Source organism: Haliotis asinina, chromosome 1 (assembly GCF_037392515.1).
Source record: "Haliotis asinina isolate JCU_RB_2024 chromosome 1, JCU_Hal_asi_v2, whole genome shotgun sequence".
Lineage (NCBI taxonomy): Eukaryota > Metazoa > Mollusca > Gastropoda > Lepetellida > Haliotidae > Haliotis > Haliotis asinina.
Genome location: NC_090280.1, coordinates 19,630,967 through 19,646,804, shown reverse-complemented (window position 1 = coordinate 19,646,804; position 15,838 = coordinate 19,630,967). Strand labels below are relative to the sequence as shown.

General features: G+C 40.7%; 2 protein-coding genes across 3 annotated transcripts in view; both read left to right on the top strand.

Annotated features, from left to right (window-relative positions):
• The window catches only part of LOC137272604 (multidrug resistance-associated protein 1-like), a 34,959-nt gene extending 34,112 nt beyond the window's left edge, over positions 1 to 847 (top strand). The window contains exon 31 of the mRNA XM_067805000.1: positions 323 to 847. Within this exon, the coding sequence (XP_067661101.1) occupies positions 323 to 434 (112 nt within the window). The 3' untranslated portion in view covers positions 435 to 847. The remainder of the gene's footprint in view (positions 1 to 322) is intronic.
• A 2,059-nt stretch (positions 848 to 2,906) lies between these two features.
• Positions 2,907 to 15,287, top strand: LOC137288177 (uncharacterized). 2 transcript variants are annotated; one of them, XR_010957061.1, is made up of 11 exons: positions 2,907 to 2,977; positions 3,686 to 3,916; positions 5,074 to 5,119; positions 5,755 to 5,921; positions 7,027 to 7,075; positions 8,167 to 8,382; positions 8,868 to 9,016; positions 9,427 to 9,673; positions 11,317 to 11,430; positions 13,358 to 13,744; positions 14,175 to 15,287. XR_010957061.1 is itself a non-coding variant. In XM_067820618.1 (10 exons), exons 2-10 carry the CDS (start codon positions 3,686 to 3,688, stop codon positions 13,579 to 13,581), a joined length of 1,443 nt encoding a protein of 480 aa, XP_067676719.1. In that variant the 5' UTR covers positions 2,907 to 2,977; the 3' UTR covers positions 13,582 to 15,287. The 2 variants fall into 2 exon arrangements, 1 of the variants encoding a protein (XP_067676719.1); XM_067820618.1 differs by having other exon boundaries at positions 13,358 to 15,287.
• The last annotated feature ends 551 nt before the right edge of the window (positions 15,288 to 15,838 follow it).

Genomic DNA, 15,838 nt, shown 5'->3' with positions numbered 1-15,838 from the left:
AAACAAAACTCACTCACTATAGGCAGCGTTGGAAGCTAAACGGGAAGATGACATTGATCAAAATTCACGACTGTTAGGACGACGTGATGTTGCTCCCTGAAGCGTTTCATGGCTTAGTGTGAAAAACATGAGGCTGTCACTCTAAAAACCCGAGGTTGAATCCCCGTGAGGGTACAATGAGTTTGTGAATCCCATTTCTGGTTGACTGTGTTGTGTATGTTGTCCAAACCCTTTTAACGCATTGACTCACTCTGGGGTTGATGGTCTGAATGTTGTTGATTTTTTGTGTGTTTTTTTATGTTTGCTTTCCTTTTATCCACAGAATCATCGTAATGGATTCAGGGATGATAAAGGAGATGGACACGCCTGAAACGCTCCTCAGCAACTCAAACAGTATATTTTACGGACTGGCAAAAAATGCCGGCCTGATATGAATATGAATATTTTTACTAAGGCCAAGTTTTCAAACCTCATGTTAAGTTCTCGGTTCAAATGTGACTCCTATGAATCCGCTTCATTTCGCTGGATTTTGAGGTTATGTGAACGACGGCATTGCAAGAGGTTACGTGACTTTGAAAATAATTGTATAAGTCTAGTTTTGAATGATTGTTTCAGGAACGAGTTGATGTTTGATGGATTCTGGATGAGCATTACTTTGTTACTTTTATGCTATCTGTTTTTTGTATATATACGCCTTGAGAAACACCTCAGCATCCTCTCCTCTGTGTACCGTGAACTTGAGATGGATCTCATAGTCGTTACTGTTGAAGGACGCACGGATACTTATTACAGAGAGTACTATCCACACGATGGTTGGAAGGACCAGGTCGTGTGACCCAAAGAAGCAAGGGCGCGATTAAAATGCATATTATTCCAAAGGACCAGTTATACATTAAAATAAATGTCATTACACTATAGATTTCTATTGTTTACTGTTATTTGTTATCACTAATCAGCGTCAGATTTCTCTTTGTTTTAACATCTATGGCCCAAGAGTGACTATGATTGTAGATGAGTCTTGGAGCCAATGCTTGTTTACTGTCAAGGAAATGATACGTGGATGTTTTAGTTAGTTTATAGACCCATGGAATGCTGTTGTTGATCGAATCTGGCCCTACATAGGTGACGTCAACATGGCTGGAATTAATACACGAATTTAAAAGGTGAAATTTCGATGTCTTTGCTGATCCATAATTTAGTACCAGCATAGAAGAGGTAGCTGTTTTCGGTGGGTTTTTGAAATAATGACCCGACTGAGACCATTTATAGCTCACCTTGTAGGAAATCACCAAGCTCTTCATCCGCAGTCCTCAGCCTATGATATTTCACTATGGCGTGTTCATGGGGTCGGGATTGTCTTCTACCGTACATAGTCCGATGGATGACCCCGGCGTTCGTTAACAAGACGACTCAACATGTATTGGATACCCGGTGTTTATAAGGAACTGAGGTCGCTGTTGTTATCCCATGCATATGAGCCAATTCCAAAGTGGAGTGGCGTTGGGGTAGCCTTGTGGTCAAAGCTTTCGGTCGTTACCATGAAAGCTCGGTTTCGATTCCCCAAATGGGTAGAATGTGTGCTGCCCATTTCTGGTATCCTGATATTGCTGGATTATTGCTGAAAACTCCGTAAAAATCAACCCACTCACTCACTCCAGGAATGACCTACAACACACCTTAGCTTGTACCCATGTTGGAAATCGAACTCGAGTGAATCCTTCTATCTGCCATCTCCACTGGCCATATATAAAGAGAAGTTTGGATATGAACATTCATCTTCAGGCTTACTTGGTCAAGCGTTTATTTTTGAAATGGATACAGCGATTCATCGATGTTTTGCAAACTGTCAATGCCAATAAAAGACAATAAATGACGCACCACAAAAAAGATAAAAAGGGAAAAAACGACTTAATGAAAGGTCAAAAACCAGTCCTAATAAATGCTTTACTTATTGTTATATTGTACTTTAGTGAGACGAAATCCATTCCGACTAAAGTATACAGCAAACGGTCGGGTCTGAAAAGGACAGTTCGTTACATCCGTCAGTTCGTTACATGCGAGTTCATTATAAACGTTGTTTACTGTATTATATTTCATTGTAAATTTGAATTAGAACGATATGAAACACCTATTTTTGATGAAAAAACATCATGAGAGAGAAGATCGGTACATGGGATATACAAAGGAATACATCGTCTCCCTGCTGCTCTCTATCATTCAAATTTGGCATCCCCTTGACGTCCGCTAGAGGAAATACGGTTTGTGCCACATCACCCTCGACGCAGTCATCCGTTGCGTTCAACAAGACCAGCTCATGTCAGTTCACTTGTCGGTAATTGATCCCGGCAGTCTCATTGAGGTTAGACTGGGTAGTGACATTGACTCGTGTATGACGCGCAAAAAGACATTTTGAAGGTTCACAGTCGTCTATAAATTCAACTTTAAACATCACATTGCTATAGTTGTACAGGCATGGTTTTGCATACAAATAAGTGGTTTTTTTTTAAATGAGCAATTGTCATCACAAAATAAACATGGCTTTCAATCACTTTGTCGTTTTTTTATGAGTCAAAGAATCGTACGGATGAGGAAAACTGATGTTTTGTCACCGTATTCACCTCAAAAGGTTTTATGTATGTTTTGGAAACAAAATACAGGGGTGCCTAATTATAATTAAGTCCTTTGTCTGTAGTTCCAGCACACTCGTAGTGAGGGTGTATTCATTTCTTTAGAGCGGGTCGAATCAGTGCTAGAAAATGTAGACATATCGCTCTATTATGTGATATTGCTTCACCAGCATTATTCATGCTAGAATACACTATTAAACAATTCTATTTCTGAGAAATAGTAGTTTTCAAAAACGAAACTAATCTTTTCTGGAAACCCCAAAGTAACATAATCCAAGGCGCAATAATTGCCACGTCATGCGACAGAGCACCAGTCGTAGTCAGTTCACAGTCGCCAGCTACGAGAGAAGGTAGGTATTGTTGTACGAGTCAGTGCTGTGCTTGACACTGTCCTCTTAATTTCGTCATGGATTCTAATGATGTTTGTTTGTATTGGAAAGCATGAGATCTAACGCCCAGTTGTGTTGTTTTGAAGAAGGCGTGTTTCCATTAATACATGTACATCTCACTAGCGAACCGTCAGCAGCGCAGTTCGGCTATGCTTGAACAGCTGAGCGGAATATCGTTTGGGAAAGCCCTTGTCTATAAATAACTTGTGACTCATCGGTGGCTGAAATGCTCGTTTACTTGGTGAGCTGGTTAACGCTGCATTCAGCAATATCCATCTATGTGGTCTCGGTCTGTAAATAATCTGGACCAGACAATCCAGTATGAACAACGATTTAAAAGTGTATACGATCCTCTAAGTCGCCTCTTACGACAAGCATGGGTTTCTTAAGACCAGGAGGCGGTGGGGTAGCCTAGTGGTTAAAGCATTTGCTCGTCAAATCGAACACGCGGGTTCGATTCCCAACATAGGCACAGTACATGAAGGAGATTGCTAGTGTCCTGTCGTGACAACGCTTTAATATTGACAAAAGTGGCGTAATCAAGATTAAATTTGTATTATTTTCTAATTGAGGCTGACTACTTTTTGAACGCCCCTCGTAAATTTTCAAAGCCTGTTACATGGACCTTTATCCTCGATTGTTTGATGTTCAAATAAATCACCTTTCCAGATGTTGTGTACGCTAATTTCTGTTGCCTTGGTAACGTCAACCCTTGGGTACACACCTCCCACCAGTCAGTGCGCATGCGCATCAGTGGACACAGCTATCGTGAGGAACTACACGGAAAGTGCCGATGATAGCTTCGGCACGCTGAGTTCCCCGTGGTGCCTCCCGTACCGCGGGGTTCAGGGAGCTCTCAATGACGGCCGGATCTATGTTCAAGTGTCCTATCACAGAACTGTGAGTAAAAAACTGCTGGGTCAGTTAAAATTAAGGCTGATTTCATTACTGAATTATTCATCGAATAAAAATATTTAGATTAAAGCATTGAAGAGCGATTGTGTGGGGCATTATTATCAGTAGCATTAGTAGTGATAGTTGTAGTGGTAGTTGTAGTAATTGTAGTAGCAGTTGTAGTAGTAATATTAGTTGTAGTAGTAGTAGCAGCAGCAGCAGCAGCAGCAGCAGCAGTAGTAGCAGTAGTAGTAGTAGTTACTGAGCTGACTCACAGTTACTATAAAAGTATATAAGAGTATAATAAAAGCAAAGTTTTTGGATGACAATTTATTGAAGATGGAGTACTTTTCTTAAATGCTCGTTTCCAGTAATACTCACATTTTCAAAGCCCATATTTCAGCTCCATGTGTGTTAAGATTGGATCTAAATAGCATTAAATAACTTCAGCTGGCAGGCGATAGATAAATTACATCATTAAGCTTTCCGTGATTAACCACATACAGTAAGTCAATTTTAATAATCTTTACATGCTACCAATATGACAGTGACGTCAGCATAACGTATACATATAAATGCAAGTGCATACATGGTTCTTCATTGTCAAAAACAACTCCAGGTCAAACATTGTTCAGTGTCATTTTAATATAAAAAAGTAGAGGAGATACATTCACTCCCTGTCTTACACCTGTAAGACATTTGATATATTCGGATGCTTGTCATTTACATGCTACAGATGATTTTATACCGTTACACATAGACTGGATAACACGAAAATATTTACCAGTTATGTCATAATTTAGTAATTTGATCCGCATTCCAGTTCTCCATACATTATCGAAAGCTTTTTCGAAATATATGAACGCACAAAATAACTTTTTGACACCTTTTTTTAAAGATTAATAATGCTAAAAATAGTAAAAATATTTTCAGGGTTCATTTAACCCTTTCTAAACCTAATGTTGAGGTATTTCATCAGGGCACATAGCACATACCATTATTATCGAGGGTAAAGCTTAATTAAGCCTTATGCAACCAACCATGAAATGTGTTGCTGCAATTGCAAGCGGTCTGTCCTGTGGGAGGTCTGTCTTCCGGGAAGTTACCAGTAGTAACATTTGTACTTGCTCCAATTTTGAAAACAATTCTTTTTCAATTTTCAGAGCGCCTGGTTATTGGCATTCGACATATATATAAAGAGGTGCAATGGTGAGTAAGCTACTGGAAAAAATTGCAGTGGAGCGCGATGAAGATCCTCCGCACAGATCGTCGCCTCAAAATCCAAAATAATAGAAAACATAATCATAAAGAAGACGTCGAAGATATAAATACCTTTGGGTTTAATCATATACATCGTCCTGTCTCCAGTGCTTCATGTGCTATATATTAAGAACTGACATGTAGCTAGTCGTAAGAGACAACTGACGGGATCGGGAGTCAGATTCGCTGACTTGATTGACACATGTCAGCGTGTCCCATTTGCGTAAATCGATGCTCATGTTGTTGATCACTGGATTGTCTGGCCCAGTCTCGATTATTCACAGGCCACCAACATATACCTGGAATATTGCAGCTTTAAAACCAACCAATCTGCTGTTAACCAGTGAAAATTCGGGTAACAGTTAACAACCCATTCTTGTCGAAGTAGGTGACTATCTGGATAGGGTGGACAGGATTTCTTTGTCGTATCCTAGGTATCTATATAGCTGCTCATTATATCAATCACCTGATTGTCTGGCCTGACTCAGTTATATACAGACCACCGCAATACTACTGGGTATAGCGTCAGAAAATTATCAGTTATCACTCACACAGCCGTTTCATACTAAATATGTCTCTTTCAGAACCCTTCGAGTGTGTATGCGCGAATGCCAACATCGACGTACAAACTACCTATAGAAGCCGAGGTGCTTCAATAACGACCTTGACCTCTGGTCAGTGTGTGACTCTGCAGGGGAAGTCGTACAACTCCAGCGCCGGGACCTGGGTGCAGGTCAAGGTCAACAACAAGGTCAGTGGCTGCTCAGTACTATGTACTATATATTTTGCTGGGACATGGTCAAGGTCATCGTTGGTCCAGTTAGTAGTCAGGTTATCCTGGCATATCGAAGACGTTTGGCAAACAAACCTGTTATGTTATATTTATCTTTTAGGGTGTGTTGCTGGTTGCGGACAAACGTTATTTTTTTCTCACTATTTAACTCTTTCGAGACGAAGACATAATAAAGTGTTATTTTCAAATTTTAAATAATCTGTTTGAAAAATCGAACCCTCATGGCAATCCTCACTGTGTCATGATATTTTCAGTTATGTAAATGCTTACATGTTGGAAGCACAAGGTCATTTAAATGTCACTTTAAGTGGGAGATGATTGGCTGTCATTTGGCTTTCAACCCAATCGCCAGTTTTCGCTCTTAAAATAGCGTGCTAAAGGCTTGCCATAAATATAGGATCGTGTGCGAAAAACGGTGATTTCAGGTAATATATGTGTCATACTTTTGAGTTTCATACTTGCACGATCTGAGTGAACGAGAAGGTTAGTTTTACCTCGCTTTTAGCAATATTTCAACAATATCACGACGGAGGATACCAGAAATGGGCTTCACACATTGTACCCATGTGGGTAATCGAACCCGGGTGTTCGGCGTGACAAGCGGACGCTTTAACCACTTGACTACCCCAACACCCCTCAGTAATCGTAACGGGTGCGCGAAAGTGCGACAAAGATGTCCTCCATTGCGGCCTATAGAGCGTTCGTGTATTGGAGCGCTACGTATCGAGATAAGACATGGGTAGACATGACAGAGAACATTTTAAGCTGAAATGTCATATACCAGCAGGTAAGAACGCCTCTTTTGTCTACGTTTATTAAATTGTGGTTGGAAGTGTCGTGTGGAAGCGGGTTTAAAATGACCTGAACCTCCTCCCTACTCCCTTTCTTAAAAACACCCAAAACCTGTATCGCCCTCTGTATGCTGAGTTTTCTGGTATACTGGACATGCGTGTTCCGATTTCTACTAGAATCAACTCAGTTCACCCGTCATCTTCTCACGTCCGTCTTACTTGCTCTGGCGCCTCACACAGTGCTTCTTTGATTTAAAGGTTTCCTGTTTCAGATGGGCTGGTTGAAGACGGGACAGGTCTCCTTCCATAGGAACTGTGCAGGTAATTTACAGCTGCTCAACCATCCAACCATCTCTGGTACCCATACAGATCAAAATGAACAATTACAGAACACGCCCTGAGAAAGTGTATTCCTAAATAGTGCCCACTTTCCATTTGACAAATGGGAACATTTCATCTGAAACCTCCGGCTGACGTCGTCGGTTCCAAATGCATTCCCGTGCCTCATATACTCAATAAAACCGGAAATTGGCGAACACATGATGTTTATGGACATTGTAAACAAAAAAGTAAACCAAAGGGCTTTACTGTCTGCACTCGTTTACATCGAGTACGGGTACAGTAGTGAAGTACCCAAGCCAAGGTGGAAGTGTGGGATAGATTGCTGACTTTGTGAGCTGGCGTTTAGGTACTTCAGTCTGAGGGAGTGTCGTCAAAAGAAAACCCTTCAAATCTATACTTTAGGGTTTACAGCGCATGCACGTCACACTGAACACCCGAGTTCGATTCCCCACATGGGTTCATTGTGTGAAGCCCATTTCTGGTATCTGGTGATATTGCTTGAATATTAATAGAAGCAACGTAAAACCACACTCACTCACTTACGTACTCTATGGATCGCATCAAATATTCAAAACGGCATATTTTGTACATTTTATTAGCATAATTACTTTTACCACATGAGAAAATGGACAGACACATCTTTCAGTGTGGTCAGTGAGTGACTATTGTTTTACCCCGCACGTAGCAATATTCCAGCAATATCATAACATAAGAAAATGGTTTCACACATTGCGAGAAAACTCGAGTCTTCCGTGTAACGACCAGGCTACTCCATTGCCGAAATGTGCGCAAATGGTTTACGAGTAATTTTACTTACTCCATGATTCAGTTCAGATTTTTGTCATGAACCTAAATTCTGTCCACTCGCAAAAGGTTAAAACCAGTCATATCAAAGGTAAACACTGGACAGATGAACACTTGGTTTTGTAAAACAAGGTGGCGACACACGGGATGCTGCTGTCACGAGGCAAGCGAAAAATTCTACACCTCAATTAGTCTTGATGTACAAATAGGTCTGGACGTAATTTGAAACAACCGGGAAATTAATTCGAAAATATTGTCTTTGCCAGCCCACGTGACGGGTGACACGTCGCAGACACATATAATGGAATGTCCTAGAACAGTTTCGCGTAAAGACTGGGATGCGAGAGATCCACGGGCACCAAGTATCCCGAAACCTTCCCATGACCCCGACAGCCAGCAAGATCCAAAACGAGGCCTCCCGAGTGATGGAGGATGCATGGGAAGAAAACGTCGTTACCATGACGACCATCAGGATGGAGACGGTAGGGTGACACAGAGTATCATTATGGATACATATTCATCTGGTTTCTTGCATGTAACGTTTCCAGTTTGACCGGAAGAACGGAAAAAGCGTTTTGTAGATTGACTCACATTAATACAGACAACCATGTTTATAACGAACACGTTTATAACGAACTAAGTGATGTAACGAACTGTCCTTTAGGTCCAGTCACTCGCTGTATATTTGTTTTCCAAATGCTCAAAACAAACTACTCTTAAGATGAACTTAGTTGTCATTTTGGCGTACTCTCTAAACATTATATAAGGTTGTTTAGACATGAAATGGGAGTTGAAATGAATGAATGTGCCCGCATTTGCTTTTCTGTGGCGACTGCATATTGCTGAAAATCGCCGAGCAGTCACATTGCAAGAAAATTGCGATCATTTTGAACGAGACATGAACGAATCAATTTCATGTCACATCGGAACGGAACTCCACATTCATTCGCAGTTCTGTTCTTTGCAGATTCATTTGACAGATCCTGTGTGAATACTGACGCCTCTGAGTCTCTTGTTGAGAGTAGCGTCCCCTTGACGACCTTGGCCGCTAACCAGGAAGTTGTGATGCATGATGGCAGTGACGGAATGCGTACACCAATCCAAGTAGGGAGTAAGGTACGTGTGTATACGATATAGTGTAACACTATATTACGTCGGTGTGTCAGTTAGACAGGTGACTTGGCTCGTCACGCCGAAGATCCATGTTCGATTCCAAATGGGCACAGTGCTATCTGGTATTCCCCCCGCCGTGATATTGCTGGGGTAGCACGGGGGTTGAAGTGTTCACTCTTCAAGCCGAAGACCAGGGTTCGATGCCACACATATGTGTACAAGGTGTAAAACCAATTCCCGAAGCTAACAGTCACTCACAAGTTTAATAAACAGCAACGTTAATACAACATGAAGACGTACATTTGAACAACACAGTGACGTAATCATATCATATTAGCTAGAAAGCGTACTTTTATGGCATCAAAATTTTGATGACTTTTAAGTTTTTCCGTTCGACTTTTATTTTCTGACAGATTGAGTTGGCCCAAGATAACTATCTGCATTCAACAGAAGACGCGTCTTCAGTGCTGGTGCCCGATTGTCCTGCCTTCCTGGCACGTGCTGTATGGGGGGCACGGCTTGCCGGGTCGGGTGTAGACAGACTGACGTCAATTCCCCAGTATGTCATTATTCACCATGGAGCCTCATCGGAGTGTAGCTATAGGCAAGAGTGCGTGCGACTGATGCAGTGCTACCAGAACTTTCACATGGATGAACGAGGTAGGTAAACACTGTCTATAAAGGGAGGTAACTCATAGATATAATCGCAGGTCCCAGGTATTGTTAGAATCTGGCACCTGGTGTCAGTTTGAACCCGTGAACCAGACATGCGCAGAAGTCTAATTACATCGAAGCGAGCATTTACCCTGACGCCATTTTTGTTCAAGCCAGCGAATAAGATTTCGCTGTTTTGGGTTGGTTTGGGCCCGTTAATTTACCCTTGGATACTAATCGATAATCTTCTCTAGTCTTATGTTTCTCGACACCGGATAAAAGTGGGAAAATGTAAGAAAAGGATCATCAGAACAACATAAATATATCTCCTCACAATGTACTCCACAAAATAACTCACCAAAAATCCTTTCGTAGTTCCATACCTGGGCAGGGACGCTTTCACTCCTCTCAGCTTTTTTAGTGCTTGCACCATTCTCTGCATTCATACATTTCTTACCATGATTCACTATCACGTGTTCAAATCCCATCTCATTCAGTCTTGCCTACGCCTTCCAACAATCAGAATGAATTACCGATCCCGGTCGCATTCACTTTCTCAGCAGACTCAAAAGGGCATCAGCATCACGCTTCTCAACTTCCCAAAACATCTTGTTACTTTCTTTCTGGATATCCCCAAACACCCACACACAATCCTCTCGCCTTCCTCGTGAAACTTGCGTTTCCCAAACTTACCCTCATCGATCTCCACTGCAATCAGTGGCCCAGCTATCATCTCATTCTCCTCTTCCATCACAAATGTACACGCACCACCACAATAATTAAACCAGTCAACCAAAGTGTGCAACAGCACTTTCACAAAATTCTCTTTTACATGATAAACCCAAAAAGTGTCAATTCCACTAATGGACTGGAAAAAGATACAAACAAGAATCACGCATTTCTACAATTTAAGATTGCATTAAGATTTATTTAAGATTTTATTTGAGCAACGCCACACATCACCCTCACTCCGACTCGGGTCCTTTCGCTGTCCCATACTGCCACTGCCACACTTTCCACACTTCCAATGAAAATTCCAATCAAACCAAACACTTCCAAACAATCGACCAAAAGTCTTTAATCTCTTAGACTAAAAAACTCACGCAAATCATCAGTCACCATTCACTAATCAAGTGAAATTAACAATAAACTGAAATCAAGCGACAAGTCAAAAAGGAACTCACCGGCCATTTACTTTCAAGTTAGTAGTAACATACTTGGAACATTCTACACGTGCGTCTATTCGTAGTAACATACTTGGAACATTCTACACGTGCGTCTATTCGTAGTAACATACTTGGAACATTTTACACGTGCGTCCATTCGTAGTAACATACTTGGAACATTCTACACGTGCGTCCAGTCGTAATAACATACTTGGTACATTCTACACTTGCGTCCATTCGTAGTAACAAGATTGGGACATTCTACACGTGCGTCCATAACTGACCAATCAAACAAAGGAATCTCATTGGGATCTCTCCTTCATTACTAACGATTGGCTTGATGTTTGGGACCGTTACTAAAATTCGTGACCTTTCATTTCCTGAAAACTGTCGCCTAACGGGGACCAGCGCGTGTTTCTCTATTGTGGAACACGAAACTGAAGTCACCTCCATGTGTACATCAAGTCTCATGTTGTTTTACAGGTTGGTCCGACATCGGTTACAACTTCGCCATCGGTGATGACGGCAACGTGTACGAGGGACGTGGCTGGGGCGCCGTGGGGAGTCATACGGTCGGCTACAACAAAGTATCTGTCGGTAAGTACAACAGGGACATTTTGTTGAAGCTTCAGGACTGAGTTGACTATGGAGAAAACAGATGTCATTAGAGCAAAATTGTTGTTGTGTTATTAACGACATTTTATTACCGATAAACACCCAAAATATGAAAGAAATGGCGATACGAATGATATGCTGGCTGCCTACTGTGATACTGAGTTTTTTAGAGTTACCGTAGAGATCGATTCTTAGGATGTACTTGCCGTGGTATTAACCCACGAACTATGAATTCTTACAGGCTATCTGCCATAAACAATTTTCAGCGTTAATGGACGTGGTGCTGTCGAGTGCAGTCTATCTTATCCCAAATGGGAATTTTAATATTTCATCTAATATTCCTTAGAATGAATGTTATTTTTGTTATATTTGTTTTTTCACGATTTTCTGTTTTTCACATTGCTTCAATTGTTGACATATCCACAATTTGATACAAACACCAAATCCTTGACACAAATTGGCCTTTGTGGGAGGATAACAAGAATTCTTCCCCAGTTTCTTCTAGGAGTGAGTGAATATGATTTTATGCCGCTACGGTAATATTCAACCGATATCAAAACAAAGGAAACGACAAATGGGATTAACACTCAGGCTCGTCATGCCGAAGACCCGGGTTCGATTCCAAACAAAGTTTGAAGCCGTGGTATTGCTGAAATGTTGCTACAAGCGACGGATAACTGAACTCACTCACTCACTCAAAAAGTCGTACTGCCAAGCCTACTGCCAGTACAGATGTACACATACATATTCATAGGCAACCCTTCAGAGACAAAGAGACGACCATCGAGAAGCGGAGCGACAATAGCGTTGACCTTGATACTGGACCTTTTCATCTGACAACACGCTTATGAGAGGTTCATCAAACAAGCGACTACGTGTCGTCCTTGATTGGCAACGCTACGGGAATATAAACCGATTCGTCGCATTCACTAAATAAAACGAATTTGCTGTCCATAGAAATGTCATTATTGTAAAATATCATGAATTGAATATCTCTGTTAACGAAAGGCAGAACGCGGGCTGTTACATATGAATTACAGATAGAATATACTTCGTTACGATATTTAACGCCATGTTGTACAGCAGTGGACCAACCAGGTGAATATAATTCATAAAAGTTAATGCGTTGTCAAGACAAAGTATGTTTTATGAATCCGAGACGGGTACCGCCCTCTCGAGAAAGACGTGTACATGACCTGATGTTGAGATATGTCGTCTTGACAGAGTAAGTTATAATTATTCCAAATTGAGGTCAAACGAGCGTAAGTCGTTTTCCTTTAAATCAAATTTATATTTAAAAAAGAACTTGCGTTAGATTGTTCAGCTTATGTTTTAGTATCATAGATTCCGGGCTGTAGAAAGGATTCCATGACTGGGTAATTTTGTGTAAGCAGTTATACAGATATACAGTTTACTGACCACAGGATGAAAAATCATATTGCATCTACATCCATGTTTTAAAATGTGTTTTTGCTTAGACAAACATGATATGCGTTTTCAAACACATGTCGTAGGTAATTTAGTATAGTCTGTTTTGTAAGTTTAAACGTGTCAAACCAAAAGTAAAATAGTTGACAAAACGCCATTTTTTGTTTGCATGTAGAATTATTTTCAGTTACCCATTGGTAATGAAATTACGTGTAAAGTTTATTTCGTCTCTCAGTTTTTATATAATGTTGAATCTTCTTTCATTCTGTATTAATGTGAAAGAAAACGGGGGTTTATCTATGGTGAAGGGACCAACTCAGGAAGATGTGGTTTGGGAAGATGCTAAATACAACGAAATGTATAATACTTTGCAAATGTTTCTTGAAACTATTCCCCGTACATGCGGGAGTCTGTTGATATTGAACATGTTGATGTCAAATTACAATCTATGAATTTTTAGTAGAATTTCTCATTGTTACAGGAATCGCTTTCATTGGCAAGTTCAATGACCGGGAGCCAAGCAAAGCTGCCTTTGACGCCCTGGTGGTGTTGCTTTCACACGGCGTCCGATACGGCGAACTGACACCTTCGTACACGTTGTTGGGGCGTCGCGACATAAGCTCTCCATCAGAATCCCCTGGGGACAGGCTGTATGAGATTATTCGTGGCTGGAAGCACTACAACAACACCGTCATCTACGTATAAATGACATCGTCTAAAGCGCGCGTCTCTCCGCCAAGCGAGAGACCTATGGTTACCATGTCTAGTACCTCATTATATTTCTACATTCGTCAACAGCAATGCTTGCTCCTGGAGTTCATCAAGGTGGTTGTCTCAACAGGAATGCTTGCTCATGGGGTTCATCAAGGTGGATGTCTCAACAGGAATGCTTGCTCCTGGAGTTCATCAAGGTGGTTGTCTCAACAGGAATGCTTGCTCATGGGGTTCATCAAGGTGGTTGTCTCAACAGGAATGCTTGCTCCTGGAGTTCATCAAGGTGGTTGTCTCAACAGGAATGCTTGCTCATGGGGTTCATCAAGGTGGTTGTCTCAACAGCAATGCTTGCTCCTGGAGTTCATCAAGGTGGTTGTCTCAACAGGAATGCTTGCTCATGGGGTTCATCAAGGTGGTTGTCTCAACAGGAATGCTTGCTCATGGGGTTCATCAAGGTGGTTGTCTCAACAGGAATGCTTGCTCATGGGGTTCATCAAGGTGGTTGTCTCAACAGGAATGCTTGCTCATGGGGTTCATCAAGGTGGTTGTCTCAACAGCAATGCTTGCTCCTGGAGTTCATCAAGGTGGTTGTCTCAACAGGAATGCTTGCTCATGGGGTTCATCAAGGTGGATGTCAATGTTCTGGCAGACATGCTGTGACACGACTTGACTAATAACCTGTTTTCTATGTTGTAGCCATTTCGATATCATGTTTTCTATGCAGTAATCATTTTGATGACCTGTCTACTTTCTAGTTTCCATTTGTGATAACCTATGTCCTACTGGCAACCATCTTGATAATCTGTTTTCTACATAGTAACCATTTTGATAACCTGTTTACTTTATAGTTTCTATTTTGATAACCTGTTTCCTACTACAAACTCTTTTGATAACCTATTTTTATGTAGTAACCATTTTGATAACCTATTTACTTTATAGTTTCTATTTTTGATAACCCGTTTCTTACTAACAACCATTTTGACAATCTATTTCCTACTAGTAACCATTCTGATAATCTATTTGCTACTTAGTGACCATTTTTATAACATTTTTCCTGTGCAGTTACCATTTTGATAACCTGTTTCCCATGGATGTTACATTTCGATAATCGGTTATCGAGTGGCATATTTGGAAATGCATCACTGATTGCAATATTTACTGGGCCACTTCGAAATATCTTCATTTTGGTTATGTGAAATTTGGAGAAAGATGTTACGTACAACTTTTTCAAAGTGAGGTCAATGTAATATGTTTAAGATCGGGACATGAGGACATATACAACGGATGTTACTGACACTTTGTTCTCTGTGTATATAAGTGATCTGTCATAATATATAATTTCAAATGCATCAACAACACATTCCTGGTTTGTCTCCACCCTCTGCTTGGTGGCAAGGATCGTGCCTCATCCTACCAATACGGCTCGTTGCTCAGACTACCCATCACTGGATTGGCTGGTCCAGGATTAGTCCCGCCGGCGTCATACAGTTTTTTTCATAACCACCCATTGTCCCTTAAAGAAACAAACATTAAATGTGATGAAAGATTTGACACAACAATGTTGTCTTGTTCGATTGTGTGCATGCATGCAAATGGATTTCTGTTTGGACAGTTATTGACATTTAATCATTGTAAGGTTGTGCTGAAAATCAAAATGTGAATATTTTTAAAAAAAATAAAACATCTTTATGTGTTTATTTTTTAGAGTATTTTCTATCCTTTGCGTGTCATGATCTTTCAAAGGAAAACCGAAACTTGTCATGCAGCTGACACAGAATGGACACCAAAAACAATCTTTGACCCCAGATCAGAAAAGCTGTTGTGTTGAGCAAGTTCATTTCCCGACAAACCGAATGGGTTCCCCAAAACATTAGAATTGTGTCTACATGGTGCTCCTGATTGGCGTTATTCAGAATAAATGACACTGACGTGTAGAATTCTTTCGGAACATACTTATACCAAGTTTGTATTCTCGTGATACTTTATCTGTCAATACATATATCGATACTTTTTACTAGAAATTCACAGTTATGTCAAAATTTACAATGTTACATGCTATCAAAATATACTTTTAGAAAGAACATAACTATTGACAGCACATCGTGATATTCATCGAATCGTATCGTTCCATGCTGTCACAATACGTCTCGTATTGTCATACATCTACTATACATCTATATATATAGTTTGCGGTTTGATATATCTCTTGCAATGATCATAAGTGTTAATTGGTACATCAGCTGTTGAT